At 30.5% G+C, this 23,079-nt stretch overlaps 1 protein-coding gene and 1 pseudogene across 1 annotated transcript; both read left to right on the top strand.

Moving 5' to 3' along the window:
* The first annotated feature begins 1,753 nt into the window (after positions 1-1,753).
* LOC131169783 (putative lipid-transfer protein DIR1) lies at positions 1,754-2,228 on the top strand. Its single transcript, XM_058129136.1, has one exon. It carries the CDS (start codon positions 1,825-1,827, stop codon positions 2,140-2,142), a length of 318 nt encoding a protein of 105 aa, XP_057985119.1. The 5' UTR covers positions 1,754-1,824; the 3' UTR covers positions 2,143-2,228.
* An 11,627-nt stretch (positions 2,229-13,855) lies between these two features.
* Positions 13,856-19,907, top strand: LOC110631574 (protein PEP-RELATED DEVELOPMENT ARRESTED 1, chloroplastic-like; annotated as a pseudogene).
* The last annotated feature ends 3,172 nt before the right edge of the window (positions 19,908-23,079 follow it).

A 23,079-nucleotide genomic window follows, 5' to 3' on the forward strand; every position in this document is an offset into this window, starting at 1 on the left:
ATTATCTCTATTTACTTCTTTTCAAATTCAATAATTGAAAATATTTATTTAAAAAATAGTTCAAATTGGATTAATTAGACTATCAATTCAGTTTAGTTTAGAATGATTTTTTGAACCTAATATCACTTCAAGAAATCAGCAAGAATTAAATCTGTCCATGAAAAAGAAACAAATTAATTGACTGAGAAAGTTTATCAATGAGGAGTTTTGAGCTGAAGCTACTGTGGAAGGTAATAATGGAGGAGGAGCCAAAGCTTTCAGTCTAGAGCCTTTGAAGTTCAGTAAAATTTAAGAACGACGCTTTGATTAATTAGACTCCGAGCTATTGAAAAACAAAGAAGAGGATTGAAAATTTTATTGATTTTGAGGCTTTTGAATCCTATGTCTTATTGAGTGTTTTAATTTTTCAATTTATTTATTGGAAAATTTTGTTATTTTCTGATTTATGAGAAATTTATTAATGAGTTGAAAATTTTATCCATTACTAGTTTGTCTTTTTTTGTGAAATTATTTGGGAGAGGGTAGAAAGAGAAAGCAAATAAAACAAGAAAATGAGAGAGAGAGAGAGAGAGAGAGAGAGAGAGAGAGAGAGAGAGAGAGAGAGAGAGAGAGAGGAGGAGAAATTATAAAATAAAATGGTGATTCCATGTATGATGCTCCAAATGGAATGGCAAGCCAATGATAAATAGACAAGTGTATATAAATGGATCCTATCAAATAATGATCATCTTATGATAAATCTTGAAAAAAATAATTATTCAATTATTTTAAATATTTATCTATATTTGATTGATTTGCCATTAAACTGTTTTTATGGAATAATGATTTCACTGTACAATTACTCGAGAAAGAGATTGTAGAAAGAGGGGGAAGAGAGATAGGAAAGAAAGGATGAGATCGAGAAAAGTAGAGAGCAGAAGGTGAGATAAAAAGAGATGGATAATCGGAAATGAAAAGTTTTAAATATTTAAGGGTAGTTAAGTAAATTCATTTTTTTTCACCATTAATATTAGGATAATAAATTAATATGAAAACTTATGATATCAAACATTGAAATTTTAGTATTATTTAAATTAAAGTTAAGAGATTTTTGTGATATAGATTAAAGTTGAGAGATAAAATTATTACAATCTCTAAGTTAATTAAGGGGGTGAATGAAAATTAGCCTTCCAAATTTAAATAGAAAATTCCTTATGCTAACATGTGTTGCTGTAGCAATCTCTTATAAAATGCTAGTATTAATTATGTGTCTTATGTCAAGGATTTTACTTACTTAAATATTGTCTATTATAGATTCAAGATATCAAATGTATTGTTGTAGCAATCTCTTATAAAATGTTAACATTAATCAGACGGTTTATATTAATTTTTTTTTAAATTTTATTTATCATAAATTTAATATTTACTTATTAAATATATAAATAAATTTTATAGATTTATATTTTAATTCATAATAAATCATGACTAAACAAGAATTTATAATGATTATCTAATGCTAGCATAAAAAAAAAAGGCATCAATTGTAAATCTAAGGAAATAATTCATCAACTTTATTTTGAATAATTACACCGAGCTACAAGACAAGAAACAATATTCTCCACACCCAATGCCCACAATCTACCTCAGAGGGGGCCCCCTCCCACTAGAAAACGATGGGCGAATTCTGCCCCGTGAACCTGAATCCTGCCAATTATCCTTCACGGGTCCCTAACTCGTGGTTCTCATCTTCACCCTCTGTCTCTATATAACAAGCGATTCCAGCTTCATCACCGCACAGTAGGAGGAGAAACTAAACGCAAAAAACAACTGCGCCTGATATATTAGATGATGGAGAAAGCAGCAGCAGCAGGGAGGTGGGTGGTGGTAATGGTACTGGTGATGGCAGCCATATTTGAAGGCACAAGGTCTTTAAACTTGTGTGACATGAATGACGATGGTATATTGGCATGCAAGCCATCAGTAAGCAAGCCAAATCCGGTGGATCCGCCAACGAAAGAATGTTGCAAGGCGCTTAAAGGTGCTAACTTGACGTGCCTGTGTTCATATAGAAATTCCCTCTTGCTGCCTTCTCTTGGGATTGATCCTGATCTTGCATTGGCTTTGCCTGCAAAGTGTAACCTCACCACTCCTGCCGGTTGCTAAGCCTATATTTATTTGTTGCTATTCATGCTTGTTCATGCTCTTGTTGAACGTATCTCTATAAAGAGAGGAGATCTTTTTCATAGTTATATTAATCATATTAATTAATATATAATTACAATTAATTAATATAATTAAGTATAAGTTATGTCATACTCATATTAATTATAAGAAAAATTTACTAATTAGGGTTTTCATCAATATTACAACTCAGTCCCTATATTTTAAAAATTGAACGATTTAACCTTACACTTATACTTCCGTCAAAATAAGAAAATCTTTCATTCAATATTGCTCTTAGTTTAAATGAAAAAAAATATATAATTTGTTTAATTAAAAAAAATTTACTATTTAACCTTTGAAATTGATTGATATTATGATTTGATTCTTATTTTTTATAAAATGAACAATTTAATTTTTCACTTATATTTTTTTTATTAAAATTACTTGTTATCAAATAAATTAATCTTTTTCTATTCTATAAAAAGAATTCAAGAAAATATTTTAATAAAAACAAAGTTAATAAGAAAAAAATAATTATCAAATATAAAGACTAAATCGTTTAATTTTTAAAATATAATGATCAAATTATAATGTCGATCAAAACTCAAAGACCAAATAATAAATTTTCCTTACTTGAATAAATGATATATTTGTCTTTTCACTTAAACTAATAGCAATACTAGACAAAATGACCTCTAATTTTGATAAAAATATAAGTAAGATACTAAATAATTCAATTTTCAAAATATAAGACTAAATCGTAATATCGATCAAAATTCAAGACCAAATAATAAATTACCCTAATTATAATTAATTCAGAATCTGACGAATTTTAACTAGTTTTTCTCTACATCAAGGCATCCGCGGCAAATTAATTGTCTGTTTAAAAGCACATTTTTATGAGACTTAATAACAAATTGAAAAGGCAAAACACATAATTCTAAGGTTTCTGTATTTTTTTTTAATTAAATACCTACATTTTGATTTGATCACGTTGAGTCTATATATATATATATATATATATATATATATATATATATATATATATATATATTGTTAAACTACACCGTTTTGTGAGGAGAATAAGGACTCACCATTACCATGATTCACCTTCCTCTGCAGACCCTATTGCAATTCTCAATTTCAATGGCAAATCCCCTTTTTCAATTTCTTTTGTTCAGCTTCTTCACAAAACAACTTGGAGAAATCTCGCGCACAGACTGGAAACGAGAAATTGAATCAATAAGCAATAGTCCTCACTTCACAAACCATTTTATACTGTGTTCAAAAGAAATTTTACAACAAAATGAGGTATTTTTTAAAATTTAAAATTTATATTTAATAAAATTCATATTTTATAAAATATGATTTTTTTAATTACATATAAAATATGAGTTTTGAAAACGTTTAAAATTTTTATTTTTCAATTTATCAAACAAATGAGTTGAAAATTTTTTCTTTAAATTTTTTTTATTTCTTTTAGATAATAAAAATTTTAAAAATTTTAAAATAATAAAATTTATTTTAAAAATTTTTTACTTTACTTTCATTGTAAAAAATTACTGGGAGTTCTCAATGCACGTAGAGTTTCCCTATAATTATATAAGACTTATTTTTAATTTTAAAAATAATTAACTTTTTATAAGTATAAGCAATATTAATTTAATATTTTATAATTTTTACGCCGCTTTTAAAATAAATTATTTATAAAAAAATTTTAATTAAATTCTTGTATAATCTTACTTATTTTTATTTCTTTTAAAATAAAATTTTAAATTTAACAAATTTGAATTCTAAATATGAAAATGAAAAAAATAAATGGGCATAGTATAATTTACTGTACAATTTAATCCATACTATTAGAATTTTAGTTAAATTATTTTTAATCTTAACGAAAATAATCAAAATTCTCTTTATTCTATTTTCAATATGAAAATAATTTAGTCTTTAAAATTTTATTTTATTAATAATTTAATCTTTTAGATTTGGTTAAACTATAAATTAGTCATTATAGTTTTAAAATTAAATAATTTAGACATTGATATTTTAATAAACTTACAAATTAATCTCTACTATTAGAATTTCATTTAATTATTCATTAAATTTAACAAAAATATCAAAATTCTTTTAATTCTAATTTAGTCTTTGAAAGTTTTATTTTAATAATAATTTACACTCATATTCATGTAATTTTCTTTATATGTAATAATATAATATAATATATGAAAATTTTATAAATTGATATATATATATAATTATTTATATATTATTAAAATAATAATAACATAAATAAAATTTTACAAATTATAAAAATTTAATTATTTTTACTAAAATTAATAATAATTTAACAGAATTTTAATCACAATTACTAAGTTATAGATTTTTTAAATATTAGAAATTAAATTACTTAATTTTAAAAATATAAGGGGTTAAATTGTAGATTTTATTAAATTTGGGAACTAAATTTAGTTTACTAAAATAAATTAAAATTGCATTGAATTCTGCTATCATTCTAGTTTGGAATAGTGTCAATTGGCGGGGAGATTCGAACCTCCCAAAACTCTCCACGCTAATTAGCAGCAGCAGGTCAAATGCCCAGTGGCGGCAAATTCATCAGGAATCATGTAGTGTTTCCTTCTTCTTTCTCAAATACAGCCTCTCCTTCTCCTAGTAATTGTACTCTACTTCTTCCTTCATGTATCCTTCTTCACATCATCATCCTCCTTTCCAGTGGCCACTAAAGCAACGCAGTCTCGCGTACCAACTGTGACGTGGTGGGCGTTATTCGGGTGAGGAATTGGGTTTTCAAGCCACAAGTGGTAGAACCCAAGAAGAATAATGGAACGAGAAATTGGATTCTTCCCAGTGTGAAACTCTACTCATAGGTGGAGAACAGGCCACTATTGTCCTTCAAGAAATGATTACCTTGTATATATCTCTCTGTGTCTTTTAGTTGATTCTGGAAAGAAATTGTTTTGCCATTTTATATGTTCTGATTTTCGTGCAAAAGTTGCTAATACAGATCAAGGAACTTTATATGCATTTTTAAATGTTTATTGACGTTTGACACTACAAGAAAACGAGAGAATAAATTTTCGTTAAAAGTTAAAAAGCGATTGTTGATTATTAATAACAGTAAAAATTAGTCGTTAAGTCGTTGTTATAGGCTCTGTCATTAAAAAGTTTAACGAGGACTTTACATAATTTGTAGTTAATAGTAATAACGTGAACATAATAATCAGTCGTTAAACTTATAGTATTAACTACTATTTTAGCCATCGTTAATATTATTAACGAAATAGAAAATGGTCGTTAAATTTGAATTAAAAGACTATTATTTTTACAATGTAATAATCTTTGATGTTGTCGTTAAAAATTATTAATGAAAAAAAATTAGTCGTTGAAAAATAGTAACAACAGTAAATAATAGTCGTTAAAAGTTATTAACGAAAAAAAAAGGTCGTTAAAAAGTTTTAACAAGATAAAAAGATGAATGTTAAAAACTATTAATGACAGTAAAAAGTAGTTGTAGAAAACAGTTGAGGAAGTAGAGAAACGGACGTTAAAATTGATAACAACAATAAAAAAATGGTTGTTAAAAATTATTAATGACCATAAAAATGGTTGTAAAAAAATATTAACAACAAAAAAAAGTGATTAATAACCAGTATGAACACAAAAATCGTCTTTAATAATGATGATTCAATTTCTTTTACTTTTAAAATACCTAAAATTTTAATATGTAATTAATAATAAAATAATAAATAATAAGCACTCATAAGTAAAATAATGCTCATAAATTATTCTGAATAATGTCATAACAAACTATCTCAAAATATTAGTTTAATATTAATTATTCACATTTAATTTGTGCATGTCAATAAGTTAAATACAAATATATAAATGTTGAAACAAAAATTAACAATATTTTCCCAATTACTTTAGAACATTTTCATCCAAAAAAGTTATTCCAATGCCTTAACCATTTGCAAAATCATATATGCAACAAAATATAAAAATATAATTAGATTACAAGAATTTTAAAACCCCAATAATAACTTGAAACAAGCTTCACATTTAATTTAAAATTTGTTAATATTTTATTTCTAAACAATTTTACTATAAATGTCAAATAAAAAATTCGACAGAGTTCCGTTTGTATTTTAGACATTTCTAAAATTTCAAACAAGCAATTCAAACTCACAACCTGCATAAAACTTAACTTCAAAAATACTAATAAGCTTCCAATCCAATTCTCATACTCCTCAATTTAATTATATTCATTTATCTTTAATAAATATATAATCAAGAAATACATTTCCATTTATTTATGTACAACTTAAAATATAACCTATATTAAATACAATATAAAAAATATAATAGATGAAAAATAAGATAATTTACCTTCTCACAATCATATAGGTTGATCTGTAGATGGAGAAGTTCCAAATGGAGCATTAGAATGTTTGCTCAATAGTAAGTCCTCAAAGTGTTTCATCCTAGCTTCTACTTCAGACAAACGATCCTTAAGCAATCGATTCTTCTCTTGAAGGTCAACATTACTGGAATGAGATTTCTTTACTTCTTTTGCCTTCATTCCAACCCTATAACCAATTACATGATTGCGATGTCATGTTTCAAAATATTATTCTACTACCTCCATATGAGACAAAGAAGGGTTGGATTGGATGACATCATGAATTTGATCCTACAATAATTATGATTAATTAATGACACAAATATGACAATTTATGAAAAGAAACACATTTGCAATAGAACTAATATAACATATATATTTCTCTTGAACGTTAGAGTCTATCAAATCTGTACCCTTCTTATGAGTTTCAAAGAATATAGTTCCTAGGTCTGGTGGATTACCATCCTTGCCTCCCTTTATAAAATACAATATTGTTACATAATAGCATAATATATTTAATCTCTAAGGTATAAAAGCATGAAAATTTTCACTAATATTATCAAGTCATAGATAATCTGCCTATAGGGTTTGCTACCAGTACGATGAAGCATATTTAAATATTTTCTATTCCCAGAGTTTCGAACACTTGTTTCCTATATTAACAAGGTATTTAAAAACATTATATCAATCAATTTTAAAGAATAATAAAACTGAAGATAAGCATATTTATATTTAATTTATATAATTTCTAATATTAGTGAAATAAAATGTTTATACCTTAAACTTTGTGGTGCAAAAATGGTTCTTAACTAACCAGTCCCAATCTTCTTGATGCATCCCATGAGGAACATTTTTCAATATCTCTGGAAAAGAACCACAAGAACTTATATTGTGGCGTTTCAAATCTTCTCTCCAAATATTCTACAAATTATTCATATACTCTAAAGTCTTTTTCCGATATAGCTCAATATCAATATTCTTAAATTTCTCTTGCAAAAAGAATTAAAATGAATGAATAAATATAAATTAAATCAATCAAAATTTTTGCTGAAAGTAAAGTACCTTGACCGAATCCCACGTATGATTCTTTACATCTTCTCCAATTTGCTTCCATGAGTGCACTCTTATTGGACAAATATTCGGGTCACGCACTATTTTGCCCAAGTGTCTTGACCATTCTGCATGATTTTCTCTAATAACTCGATTATTATTAAAAATCCCCATCTAGTTTCTCTCCATCCTTTAATGCTGCAACCTTTTTACCCTTATTCATTCCCTTTGTTTTTCTCTTTTTTGCAAAGTGGCAATATCTAAAAAAAAAATTGCTAGAACCTCATTAGTAATATAGAAATAATATATCAATAATAAATAAGTATAATAAACATAAATTATTAATAATGTATATGATAATAATAATTTGAACCTTCATTTTCTTCTTCCTGCAGTGGACTCTCTTCTTCTATTATCTCAAAATCTTGAGCAGAAGTGTTATTATTTTGACGTTGCCTTGTTGTATTATATTGCATAGTATCAAAATCTATCAACATTAAGAAAAAAAGTAAATTATTAGTGTAAACTAAATTCACAATCCTAAATGAAATAGAAAAATAGGAATTGAACCTTTATGTACTTGTTCAAGTATTTGTTCTTGTATTCCATTATTGTTTTCCCTAGGATCAACATTTTGAAATAGAGAAATGTCATCATGTAGCTCTAACATATTATGTGCAATCGATGCAGTTTGACTTTGTGTGGATGTCACAGGGAAAAATGATCTTGATCGATGTTCGCGTCTCTTTGCCCTTCCTAATGCACCTGGTGGTATGAATGAATTCTTCAATATATTTGTCCTATGTCATTTCTTTTTTTGTGACCCCCTTCCTAGCATCATGTACCTAGAATATTAGCACATCAAATATGTAAATTACAATTTTTTTTTTTCTTCAAACCAACAAAATATATCACGACATAAATAAATATGGGAAAAAAGACAAAATGAAATGTAAAACTATGTTGAATAACTTAATTACACATATATATCCAAAATAAAATAAGTATATACTATAAAGTTTATTTCTAAAAGAAACATTAGACATTAGCATTCAAATAATAAAAATTAAATAAACTTCATGATCCATGTTTTCTTTTCTTTTTTGTTGAAGATATATCAACTATTTGTGACTCCACATCCATCCTCTTCTAACTAATTTTGTCATTTGCATCAACTGTAGTCATCTCCACATATTCAGGACTAATAGATTCATCATGTTGATATGCTTCACCCCTTTGATTCAAATCAATAGGCTCAATGTCTTCTTCTAATGGTATGTCATAGGAATCTCGTGGATGTGCCTTTATCACACAATGCCAACCTTTGTGAATATTGTCTGGGACATAAAAGACTTGTGATGCTTGGTTGGCCAATATGAAAGGTTCATTTGTTTTCAAAGTTCGTTTGCAGTTAACACTAACAACCCCATATTCATCCATTTTAACTCCCCTGACTTGATCATAAACATCCCACTAATTGCAATATAACACTACACGTCTTCCTCCAAGATATTGCAACTGAATCTCAGTTAAGACACCGTAGTAATCTATGTTTTCAACTTCATCACCAATATCTCCAAATACAACAATGCCACAATTTTGTGTCCTCAAACCATTGTCATGAGATTCAATATGAAACCTATACCCATTAACAATATAACCATTAAAAGATGTCACATATCGAGTAGGATTGCATGATAATGAGAGTAAAGCTCCCATCATTTGACTTGGGTTGTTTTTGTTTAACATGCAACCTATAAAAAAATTGGTTTGAAAAAATGAAAACTTAATTTCTAGTGGTTACAAACAATTAAAATAATTACTCAAAACACATACAAAACTTAAAGAAACACATACAAAACTTAAAGAATGGTTACTCACTCCTGCAATATTGCAGGGTCAATTCTCAACATCTGTCACTCATGGAGAATTTGGCATATTAACATCTTGAATCTAAAAGAATTGTGAGAGAACTCAACAACAATCTATTCCATAAAAGTTATGATTTCCAATCTAATTGATATCTAAAGAATAAGTCAGATGCAGGACACTAAGAAGAGTTTTAATGAATAAAAACCCAATCTGAAAATGATAGAACTAAAGAAATCTAGAAGAGAAGAAAGGATTTGAGTGGCTAAAATTTGTAATTATTTGCAGGATTTCAGATATGGTTTTACTGTCAAAATAAAGATTCTAGGCTTCACATTAGAATTCCTTAGGCATTAACCCCTGTTTATAAATTCTAGTGCTAATCAATAATTAATATAACTCTCATATGAAGTTCCCTTACTGCAACCAAATAAATTTGAACTATTTAATTCAATTATCCAATATTAATCAATTTAATTTCTAACTCTCCCTGTCCTCCTCCATCTTTCTCTTAATCTTCCCCTTCTTTTTCACCTCCTCCCCTTTTTTCTATTTCCTCTGAACAACCCATATTAACATCTTGAATCCAAAAGAATTGTGAGAGCACTCAACAACAATCTATTCCATAAATTATGATTTCCAATATAATTGATATCTAAAGAATAAGTTAGATGGAAGATAGCTAAGAAGAGTTTTTATGAATAAAGATCAAATTTGAAAATGGAAGAACTAAAGAAATCTGGAAGAGAAAGAAAAGATTTGAGTGGCTAAAATCTGCAACTATTTGCAAGATTTCAAATATGGTTTTACTATCAAAATAAAGATTCTAAGCTTCACATTAGAGTTCCATAGGCATCAAGCCCTTGCTCATAAATCCTGGTGAAAACAAGCATGATGTGCATCAGGATCAACTTTCAATTTTAAGCAGCTAATTTTAACAAGAAATAGGGTTAGTCTATATTATTATCATTTATCATTTTTATTAACTAATTAAAACAACATATGCTTGTTGTTACATAAGCACATGCACAAGAAAAGCCAGGCATTATGTATCATCTTCACCACTTTAAATAATGTTGACAATAAGAGATAAAATGCAAATGAAGGAAAATACTAACTTGTGCTTGGTGGGTTGTTCAAACAAATACTAACAGATGTATGCTCTAAACATCACAAGAACGTTTAGGAGTTTAACAAGAGATGAGGATTAAGGCAGTGGAGGGAAAGGAGAAGGCCTTGTTGTTCAGTTAGAATAGAAGGTGAAGGGAAAATGAATGTAAATTATTTCCCTCCCTAGCAAATTAACAATTACACATACAGGTATTAAAGCACTTAGAATTTAAAAATTAAATTGGGAGAAAAAGAACCCTAGGCAGAACTTCCATTTGGATACTCACCTTATCCCTGATCAGAAGCAGGACAGCTATCCTAACAAGTACATCTTGTATTCTAAGTCCTTCTTTAGGAACACCATCCACAATCAGATGAAAACAACATATTAGTAGTAGATCAAACAAAGCAGCAAAGAATTTGTAACGCAAGACAATATAAAATTCATGATGAGAGAATCAATCACCTGCAAAGTTTGGCGAGTCAATTATATCTTCAGTAATGTGAGACAAGAAAAGAACCCCATAACTGGAATTGAGGTTGAAAAGACACCAGAGATCAGTAGAGAAATAGGCACAACATGTGGCTCAAAAACAAAGAATAAGCAAATTCATACATATTAAACTTGGCGGAAAAAAAAAATGAAAGCACAGCACTCTTTGAGAAAGTGATATGGAGGTATGAAAATTAGATTACTAAGCTATGATGAAAAATGCCAATATGATTCTAGCCTGTAGCTGGACTTATGGATACGATGATTCTCTATGAATAAGAAGATTGTAGACGCATCTCAAGCTCAATGTGTGTCTTGAAGAATGTTCTTATAATGATCATAAATGGTATTTAAGACTTTTCACAAGATTTAGGCATTTAGATGAATGTCGTAATTGTACACTTTACAAATGGGCTTCCTAAATTTGCATAAAAATGTTGAAAATATATGCTTCAATTTCTCAATAAAAGAAACCATAATTGCGTGAAAACTAAGCAAATGCATCTTCTAGCAATTACAGGCACATGCACATCCCAACAAACAAAGAAATAAAATGAAAATATCAATGCAAGACTTGAAATGGATGGTAATTTGATTTAAAAAAAGAAGAGGAAATGTGTAGAAAATTTATGTTTTATTTGCATCATTTAGTGGCCATTTGGTACTTTAGGAGCATAATGAAAGTAACAACCAACAGAACAACAGGTAAGGAATTCATTCCATCATTGTTGATCCTTAGGCATCAAGCCCTTCCTCATAAATCCTAGTGTTGATCCTGCAGTAAATAATTAATATAATTCTCATATAAAGTTACCTTGCTGCTACCAAATAAATTTAAAATGTTTAATTCAATCATTCAATATTAATCAATTTAATTTGTAACTCTCCCTCTCCTTCTCAGTCTCTCTCTTTATCTTCCCCTTCTTCTTCACTTTCTCCCCTTTTTTCAATTCTCCCCCTTTTCCTCTTAACAACCCCATATACCCTTCCTAAGACTTGACATGCTAGGTGATCATAACCTAAATCTTTACATACAACCAAGAACCAAGACTTAACATCTAGGAGCAATCCGCATCAAACATCAAATGAACAATTCCAACTAATCAAGATAGAAAATTTACAGCAAACAGATGAAGAAACTAACACGTAAATCAACAAGACCCAACAGTCCAACAAGACCCAACAACCAAGAAGAGCATAAAAAACCTCCAAGAATCTCCATATCACATAAATCACAATAGGAAATAATTAAAGTGCCTAGCTGAATGGATGAAAGAACACCACAAAATAAAATCAAGTTCTTCCATTAGAACATGCAAGAGAAAGTTTTTCCCTCAAAAATATAATCAATTACATGGTCTGAATCAAAACTTGCTAAACAAATTTAGCATCAAAAGGAACTCATCAATTGGAATGGGAATTATAAATGTAAAACATACTTATTGAAGACACACCCACGCAGAAATACTTCTGAATCCACCCTTGGCAACAAGTGAAAGCGTTCAAATCTAGGTTGCGAGAATCTGGAACACTCAATTTTGAATGGAACCCTAAGGACCAATTAACTCTACTCTTATACAACCCTATGAAACACGTATGTTAAGGCTACAACACTAGGGAGAAATCAATTTTGTGTGGAAGTTACTAATTGGAAGGAATTAGGAAACCTCAGAGACAAAAGAAAAAACCCGCTGGAGGGAAACCAAATTCTAAAAGGAAAAAATATAATTAATCAATAAGGGCAATATTTTTCCTCGTAAAAGACTTTCAAAAATTGAGAAAATAAATCAATAAAAAAAGTTTATATATGACGACCAAATTTTATTATTTAACGAGGGAATTTTATAATGGTTGTTAAAATTTTACATAATTACAACCAATTATAGTATTGGTCATTATTCATATATTATTAACGAGGAAATAATAATTTGGTTGTTAAAATTGGTCATTAAAAGTAACAATTCTTGTAATATGAGTTTTTGGGTTCTTTTTATTCACAAGATTTTTTATGATAGTTTTTGAACAAGTCAATTAGTCATATGTTAAAGTTCATGCTGGATAATCTGCATTTTCTTTTTGAAATGGAAATAAGCATGAATCATATTGTTAATATAATAACCAGTACACCTTGAAATTAGGCATATTATTACCTTATATCACTTCTATGAGGTGAAAGGGCGAGTATATAGTAAGCAATCTATTGGATATGAACATAAAAACTGGAAGGTGATTTCGAGGTTCTCAACATGTTATACCCTAGCATTTATTAAGTCTCCAAAGTCTCAGGAAGATGTGAATCCAATGAAAAGATTCCTTAATGAATTAGGTGATAACTTGTCTCTTTAAGCGTTAATCATAGCAGTGACAGAACTCCAAAATCATGCCATATTAAAGTTTTGTCTATGGGTCCGATCTACTAATTGTTCATAAGAACATCAGGAGGCACACTATACCAAAAATTCTGGTTAATGCTTGTAATCTTGTCATTTGATACATCTGATATTGCTAATTTTCTAAGCTTAATTTGTTCACTTCTCAATTCTGCATTGCCACATCACAGCCTCCCCCCCCCCCCCCCCAACCCACCCCACACACACACACCCCTTTCCTCCTCTTTTGGGGCCTTTTGTTGTTAAAGCAAGTAATTAAGTCTAACATGCATAAAATTATCCTCTTGGTGCTCTTAGCAAGCTCAGTATTGAAATCTGGACTCACTGATGGTTGTTTTGTTGCTTGTCAAATCATATATGATGGCATAGTTGGAGGGCATGAACATGGAGGAAGCGTATAAGAAGGTGGCAATTGAAGAGTCTACACAAGGTGTCATTGGGAAAAGAGTTAAGAGATGGAATCAGGGTTTATGATGGCTCTGGTTTACAAGATTCAAGTTGATGAAAAGGACCAAGATGATAAGGTAATATTATGACATTACACTTGGTTTGCTTGTATTTTTCTAGACTGCTCAGTGTCTATCTATAGTTTCATCACATTTAATTTATGTCAAATTTGTTTGAATCATACATTTTGATTTTGAAGGTCTTGAATCTACTGTAATTGGACATTGGAAGATATTGAGACCTATCAATGCTTTAAAGCTGCATATGGACTTTTTTAATCTGCAGCATAAACATAGATAATCTTTGTTATCCTGCAATGTCATTTGGTTTTTTACTATTGAAGTTTTCATGTTATGGACTATGGAACCATGGATGCATATTTATTATTAAGTTTATCTGTATTAAATGTTTTAAAACAACTTACATGTGAGATTAATATTAAAAGTTTCAAGAACTTATTATTATTTTTTAATCACATTTATAGGTCTTTTTAGTACTCACATCACATTCCATCATTTGTTGAATCGATCACATTGACCCTATCATCCTACATACTAGTCAGTTTATTCATTGACATTTTTGCACCGGGAATAATCAGGCAGCTAGGTCTACCACTTAATTGTAAGGCCATATGCTGATGGGAACTTAGATACTAGGCATTCTGACATAGCTAGGGGTGGCCAAGGCCATTTCTGGGGGACTAGAACCAACCTTAAGGGTTATCCTTGGTTCTAGTTCGGTTCTAATTTTGATCAAATTTAACAGTTGAATTTTTAGGTTAGCGGCAACTGTAAACTCATTGCTAATTTGCTATTTAGTTTAGTAGGCAGTAGGCAGTAGGCACCCTATCTATCTTTCTCTTTCACATACGAGTTCATTAGGTGTATGGCATTCTTTACAGTTATTGTTTTTTAACAAAGTATTAAAGAGATCGAGTAGAGTTATTCTGCTTAAAGCATCTAATGCTTCAATCTATAATCACTTCTACTTCTGCAGCAATTAGAAATAAAAAATTGATTGCTGCAAAGTATCCATTTTGATTATTGGCATTGATGTTTTTCTGGCATATCATAATCATTTCTTGTCATTGATACTTCTTCAGACAATGGAAACTTGGCCAGTTGTTCCAGATTGAAAACTACTTGCAAGGCTTGTTTTAATCAGAGAAGCTAGGAATACGATGGGAGGTGGAATACTAGATGAAAGAAATGACTGTGATTTCAGTACACTTCCCAAATCTCAAGACTATTTTCTTAATTCAAGATATGTCACATCAAATGTGCTAGGCCGATTCCAATTGGCTTGCCTTTGTTTTTTAAAATTAATTAAATAATTAATCAGTTCCCTCCTGAACTCCACCTAAGTAGTTTGTACTTAGTCGATCCTAAGCCCGAATAAAGGAGGAGGGTTGCGGTAGGTGACAACCAGCGTAAAAATTTTATCACACCTCATGATATGGATTCTTACGATACAAATGTTGGGGCATCCTCTACTTATGATGCGCTACATCGGAGCCCGGGTGTAGTGAGTAATATGCAAGGGTTTAGAGCATTCATCAAAAGCAATACGCCATGTCGACGCCCAGGTGTGGTGTTAAATAAGCAAGGGTTCTCACATCATGGATGGGTGTGAGTAAAAAAGTTAGTCCATAGAATAGATAGTAGAATAGATAGTGGAACAAACACAAGATAGGCATAGAAGACAATAAAAAATATCATAAAAGGAGATCAATTAGAAAGGAATATGATAGGAGGACAATTAGGGTTAGTACTTGGAATGTTGGACCACTTACAGGAAAATTAATGGAGCTTGTGGATACCTTGGAAAGGAGAAGGGTGAATATTGTTTGCATTCAGGAGACTATATGGGTAAAAGAGAAAAACAAGAAAGTGGGTAATTCAGAATACAAACCATGGTTTACCAGAAATGAGAGGAATAAGAACGGAGAGGAACAAGAACGGAGAGGGCATGATCATAGACAGGACATTGAAAGATGCCGTAATATCTATAAAAAAAGTAGGAGATAGAATTATACAAGTAAATCTAGTACTAGAAGAAGAAACAATAAATGTAGTTAGTGCTTATTGCCCCATAAATAGGACTAGATAGTGAGAGTAAACAAAGGTTTTGGAAATATATGGATAATCTAATGCAAAGCATACCGAATGAAGAGAATGTTCACATCGATGGAGACTTGAATGGACATGTAGGAAGTGATAGGCAAGGTTATGAAAATGTTCATGGAGGTTTTGGTTTTGGTAGCTGAAATGAGGAGGGGAAAAGCATCTTGGATTTTGCCATGGTGTACGACATAAAACTAGTAAATACCTACTTTATAAAAAAGGAGTGGCATTTAGTGACTTTCAAAAGTGAACAATATAAAAGCCAAATTAACTTCTTCTTAACCAGGAAGACAAATAGAGCTCTATGCAAGGATTGTAAGGTTATTTCGAGAGAGGCTTTAATAAGTCAACATCGATTAGTGGTCTTAGATGTCAAGTTTAGGAATAATTCAAGTAAGGCTAGAAGAAATATTACAGCTCGAACAAAGTGGTGGGAGTTCAAAGGAGTAAAGCAAGTGAAGTTCAAAAATGAGCTTCTTGAGTCCGAAACATGGAAGCTGGATGTGGAGACTAATGGTATGTGAATACAAATGGCATCAAAGATTAGAGAAGTAGCTAGAAAAGTAATTGAAGAGTCTGGAGGACATGGACCACCCTCAAAAAAGAGATGGTGGTGGAATGAGGAAGTACAAAAGGCAATGAAGAGAAAGAGAGAATGGTATAAGAAATTACCTAAGTGTGATAATAATGAGGCTTATGAACAGTACAAGATACCAAAGAAAGAGACAAAAAGGCGATTAGTCAAGTAAGCGCGCAGGCCTTTGAAAAGTTATATGAGAAACTTGGAACTAAAGAAGGGGAGAAAGATATTTATAGATTAGCAAGGAAGAGAGAAAAGAAATATCAAGATCTCAATCAAGTTAGGTGCATTAAGGATAAAGAAGGAAAAGTGTTAGTGAAAGATGAGGACATTAAAGAAAGATAGAGAAATTATTTTGATGATCTCTTTAATAATAGTCAAAGTGATAATAGCGTTAATATAGACTACAAAGCAATAGAAAAGAATGTGAATTACACTAGAAGGATTAGATCTTCAGAAGTAAAGGAAGTACTTAAGAGAATGAAAGTGGATAAAGCCTGTAGACCCGATGGAATATCAATTGAAGTGTGGAAGTGTTTGGGAGATGTGGGAGTGGCATAGTTAACTAAATTATTTAATAAGATTATAAACTCAAAGAAAATGCCTGATGAATAGAGTAGAAGTATTTTAGTACCTATTTTTAAAAGTAAAGGAGACATACAGAGTTGCTCAAACTATAGGAGAATTAAACTAATGAGCCATATTATGAAGTTGTGTTCCAAGAGACATCTTATGGAGAGTGTTAGAATAAAATAGAGTATCTATTAGGTACATACAAGTGGTGAAAGATATGTATGAAGGAGTAACTACTATTGTGCGCACAATGAGAGGGGACACAAGAAATTTCCTATCTCAGTTGGATTACACCAAGGTTCAGCTGTGAGCCCTTACCTTTTTACATTAGTTATAAATGAATTAACGAAACATATACAAGAGAGTATCTCTTGGTGCATGATGTTTGTGGATGATATAGTTTTGATAGATGAGACGCAAGAAGTAGTTAATAGAAAGCTAGAGATTTGGAGAAGTATTCTAGAGTCAAAGGGCTTTAAGTTAAGTAGAACGAAGACATAATATATGCATTGCAATTTTAGTGAAGGCCGAACTAATGATAGGGAAGGAGTTAGTTTGGATAGAGTAGTATTGCTCCAAAGTAATTACTTTAAATATCTCGACTCGATCCTTCAAGTAGATGGGGGAAGTGAGGAGGATGTTAGTCATAGGATTAAAGCCAGATGGTTAAAGTGAAGATGTGTCACGGGAGTTTTATGTGATCCTAAGTTTCCGAATAAGTTGAAAGAAAATTTTACCGTACAGTTATACAACTGGCAATGTTATATGGTAGTGAGTTTTGAGCAATGAAGGAGCCGTATGTATCTAAAATGAGAGTTGCGGAGATGAGAATGTTAAGGTGGATAAGTGGTCATACTAGACTAGATAAAGTTCGTAATGAGAGTATTAGAGAAAAGGTAGAAGTTGTGCCAATTTAGGATAAGTTGAGAAAATAGAGATTGAGATGATTTAGTCATGTGAAGTGTAGACATACGGAGACTCCAGTTAGACAAGTAGAGCACATTGGGTTAGAGGATAGAAAGAAAAGAAGGGATAGACCTAAACTGACTTGGAGGAGGATAGTACAATATGACCTAGAAGCATTACACAGTTCTAAGAATTTAACCCAAAATCGTTTAGAGCGGAGAAAGAGAATCCATATAACCGACTCCAATAAATTTTTGGAATAAAAGCTTAGTTGAGTTGAGTTTTATTAGTTCCTTCCTACATTTAGAAGAACTCCAGTAAAAAATTGTTTATATATATTGTTTTAACGTTTCCAATGGCGTGATTATGGACCTTGTTAATGCAGGCAAACTTCCTAACCAAACTAGTGGCTCTGAAGCCAGGGAATACTGTCAGGGAAATGATAAAAAAACTAGTGCTAGGAAAGATGAAGGTACTGGTAGTTTTGCTACCGAGGAGTAAGACACTCGGAGTTGAAGTATTTCAAGTGGAATTGCAGGAAGAGTGAGTTTGATTTCACTAAATGTGTCAGCATGGGCACAAACATGCATATGTTGTGCATATGCTCATAAATTACTGGCTTGAATACTGATTTGCTTCTCTTTTCCTTTGGTTTATTCTTTAACTTGAATAATGCTAATTTTCTTGTCATGGTTCGCATTTCACAGCCTAGTGTGACAGGACAAAAACCACTTCCTGTTCGCCCTGGCATGTCTCTTGAGACTGTCACGAAGGTATCCATTCTTTTGTCTGTTTTGTTTTTCACACTTGTGTGCATGTTGCTTCTGATGTTGTATAATAGTGTACTGGAGGACCTTCTTAGAAGGTCAGAAGGAGATTACTCAGACTGGAGGAGAAAGTGAAGAACAAAGATGTTTGCGTCTAGAGTCTAAACTGATAATATTTTTCATGTCTTCTTGTTTAATGCTTCAGTCTATCTGATTGTCTCTCATTGACTTGTGCAATAATCAATGCAATTGGCCATTATGCTTAAATACTAACTGATCAATTATCCTTGGACTTGTAACGTCTTAGGTGGTATATAATCCGGAAATGTATCTGGCATTACAGCACAACATCTAGAATGGGTAAATTCTTCTGTTTCTAACACAACTTAATCTCTCCCTCTATCTTCTCTCTCCCTCTCTGTGCCTCATGTAGCCTTTTGTTCTCTCTTGTTATAATTGTTTTCTTTGTAATTCATGCTAAAGTGGCATAGAAACTTTCTGGTGATTTCTAAATGCAAAACTATAGTTTATTGAGCTCCAAAAGTTAGCTTAGACCCCGCCATGGTCCTGGTTGAGCCTGAAACTGAATCTCTCAAACACAGGACCAGAACCAGTCAACAGTTCACAAGCCCAAACTGAACTGAAGCCATCTTGAAGAAGGGCCTATCCTAGTCCCTCTCCCCTTGGACCTTGTACCAAACCAGTCTGGTTTGAACCAATTTTTCCAAAAAAGACAAAAAAAAATCAACTATTGGATTGCATCAAATCCAAATCGAACTAGAACCAAATTGAAACTGCTGGAACCGGTATGCTCTTTCGTACCACTTCATTAACTCTATACTAGCTGAGAGTTTTGTAGCTTGTTTGCATCACACATATACGGATATGTTTGTTGAGTTTGCTTCTCATGTTATAATTTGTTCATTTGGCAGCCATATTATTATCCTTACAATACTTGCTAGTTTGTTTGTTTATTTGTTTTCCGTGCGTCCATGTTACATCAGAAGACTCTTCAAGTTCTTCAGGAAATAGCATTCTAGCATTCTGGAGGTAAAAGATAACTCATCACATTATACAGTAAAAACCAAATTTTGCCCATAATGTGCTGTTGGCGGAAGGTTTCTGCCAAGTTGTGAAATATCTTATAGTTGCGAACCACCAATAAGCTGCTAATTGTTGGATTTGTTAAACTCCAATAGAAATATATATATACATATATATATGACACTGTTAGATGAAGTAACATTCACTGCAGTTCAAACCATGCTTAAGGTGGTGACTCCCGATGGAAAAACTCAGCAGTCTCTTATGCTAAGAATATTTCCAAGTGACAAATGAGATGTCTCAAATTGGTAGCAGCAAACAATCAAGCTCAGACATTAACAAGCACGTAGATTTACTGCATAGTAAGTATTCGATTCTTGAAAATACTGGGTGAATTCTGCATTTGTTTAGTGTATGAGGTGAAGGTGTCCAGGGTGATGATTTCCTTAATTAAGTGTACTATAATTATACCCGTTAATGATATCTTCAATGATAAACAAATCAAATCCGTATGTAGATGAAATCATACTTTTATTGCACACCAAATCAGCTAACAATGATGAAGATTCAAATTCCAGTTAACAAGAGTAGAATGCCATGTGGGGAATGGGCCTACTTGATGTACCCTATTGATATATTGGGATTAATGTAGACCTTGGTAATGATTTGAATGTTGTGAGTAGTAGAAGCAAACACAGCAAGGATTGCTACATATTCCCGCAATTATTTTCTCAGCTTTTCCCCACAAGCTTCCCTCATTGCCTTATTGCCTTTGCCCATTGGTTTTGCCTTTTTAGTGAAGTAAACCTAGTATATGCATAAAACTCTTATCTGTTTTGGATTTGACATGAAGCATTGTCTAATATGTATCTGACTATCTCTCTTGCCCCACTTTGTTCTAGCAAATGCTGTTTTCCCTTGCTCTTCTCTCTACCTTCTTGGTGTTCTGCATTAGCTCTCTTCTTTTTCAAATTTGTTCCCTTTACTTAAGATCAAGCTAATCCCTAGTTGACATCATTTGCAATACCCTGTAACATCACCTGATTGCAAAATAAATAAATAAAATTGAACCCTATTGATTCAAGTTTTAATCCTAGAGAACATTTGTTATCACTATTTTATTGTTAATTTGTAAAGTGGAGATGATCTTTCTTTTCAAAATTGCATATGGATTTGGATAGCAAACCTTTGTTTCATTGCACGCTGCAAATCTTCTTGTTGGTCCCCCTTGAAATAATGTTTGCACATTTTTCCCTCTGCTTCTTGTTGAGAGATGATATGTATGTGCATTGTGTTCAAGATATAGACACTTGCTTTCAAATTGCCATTATTTTAATATTTTAAGAATGATTAAAAAAGTTGTACAGAATATATAATCTAGCATATCTCGATAAAATTATCATAATTTTATTAAAAGAAAACACTTAATATAGTTGCAGGTGATGCAACTGTGTATTGATTGATGTAGATTTTTGTATTGTATATAATGGAATTTACAAGTCTCAAAATTTTCTTTTATATATATTCAATATAAGGTAGATTTTATATAAAAATGAGTTTAATAATTATTAAATATTTATATAAAAACTTTTATAAAATTAATTAAAATATATATAATGAATATAAGTATATTAATATAAATATTTAATTTAATAATTATTAAATAAGTCGAGCTTATGTATTTGATTATAATTAAAATTTTGAAGCTTTTGTACTGCAGTAATCAGGAAACGGGAGCAAGGGAAGGTCGGTTGCAAAGGGCAATATTCATATCTCTCTCTGTGGTCCCTCCATTACATGGCTCTTTCTTTAGCTCGATAACCTAGTTTAGGTAGAATGGAATTAATTATCATATAAAATCGTAGGTTGTACCATTCATGTGCACCATGCATGCCACTCTTCTCTAACGGCTACAATCTACCACTATTTCACTTTCAACATTTTACTTATTCAAAATTCAAAATCCAACGGTAATAAAATTTAATATAATAATTTTTTTAATATTAAAATATTTCTATATTCATTTTACCAATTTTTTCAAGATTTATAATTACTCTTTTTAACGGTAACTTTTTCAATAATCAAATAGTTCTTAATATTTTTTTAATATTGAGGAGAGGAATATTGAAATAATAATTTAAATTAGATATAATTTTTTAATATATTAAGATTTTGAAGTTTTCAGGAAAAATTAATTTTATGTTGTTTTTTCTTTTTTTATTATACAATTTTGTTGTCTGACTTCTCCAATCTTTCATACTTCTCATTTGATTTTTTTTAATATGCTATTTGTTTTTTTTTTTTTTGGTTATTTTTTTAATATTAGTTAAGAATTTTATTGAAAGAATTTTAATGGACTTAATATTGATGAAATTTTAAATGTACAATGAAAAAAACTAAAATATTATTGGAAATATCGAATAAAAATTTTATATATATCATAAAAAATATATATTCTACATATCTAAATTGGAATGGGTAAATGCTTTCACATTTATATACGATTATGGAACTGTTTTATTAATATTTCAAAAAATGCTTTATATTTTTTCACAATTGTATCATAAATTAGTTTTCTTAATAAATATTCTGAATTTTGAACTTCATTACAATTGAATCTATTGTTAATTATCTCATTCAATATTAATAAAGGTGTTAAGTCAACACTTTTAATCTCTTAAACTAATACTAATTAAACTTAATTTATAATAACAAAATTATTTCTAACAGAACCGACACCACTTCTATTAAGAAATATTCTATCTACTCACTCTTTGGCTACTAGCTTCTCTCAACCTCTATGCTTCACAAAGCTATTCAACACAAATTTTCTACACCCACTTACTTCACCATAACTGATCAATGCACTTATTCCTTCCCTACCTTGATGTGCCATTACCTCTATAATGCTCACTTTTGATCAACCTAACTCTGCCCTTATGAATACTCAATCTCACTCCCCATTAATATTCTCTCTCAACAACTCAACCAAACTAATCTTGATAGTCCTAAAACAAGACCTATTAATTAATTAATTGAGGTTTATTTTATTGTAACTTGAGTTTAATTAGTTTTAATTTGGAAGATTAGAAGTGTTAATATTGCACTTCTATTAGCATTTAACAGGGCAATTAACATTGAATTCAATTGTACTAAATTTTAAAGTTT

Source organism: Hevea brasiliensis, chromosome 10 (genome assembly GCF_030052815.1).
Source record: "Hevea brasiliensis isolate MT/VB/25A 57/8 chromosome 10, ASM3005281v1, whole genome shotgun sequence".
Lineage (NCBI taxonomy): Eukaryota > Viridiplantae > Streptophyta > Magnoliopsida > Malpighiales > Euphorbiaceae > Hevea > Hevea brasiliensis.

What these genes read in the sequence shown, in the direction of transcription:
- LOC131169783 (XM_058129136.1), top strand. Translation starts at nt 1,825, where the DNA reads ATGATGGAGAAAGCAGCAGCAGCAGGGAGGTGGGTGGTGGTAATGGTA.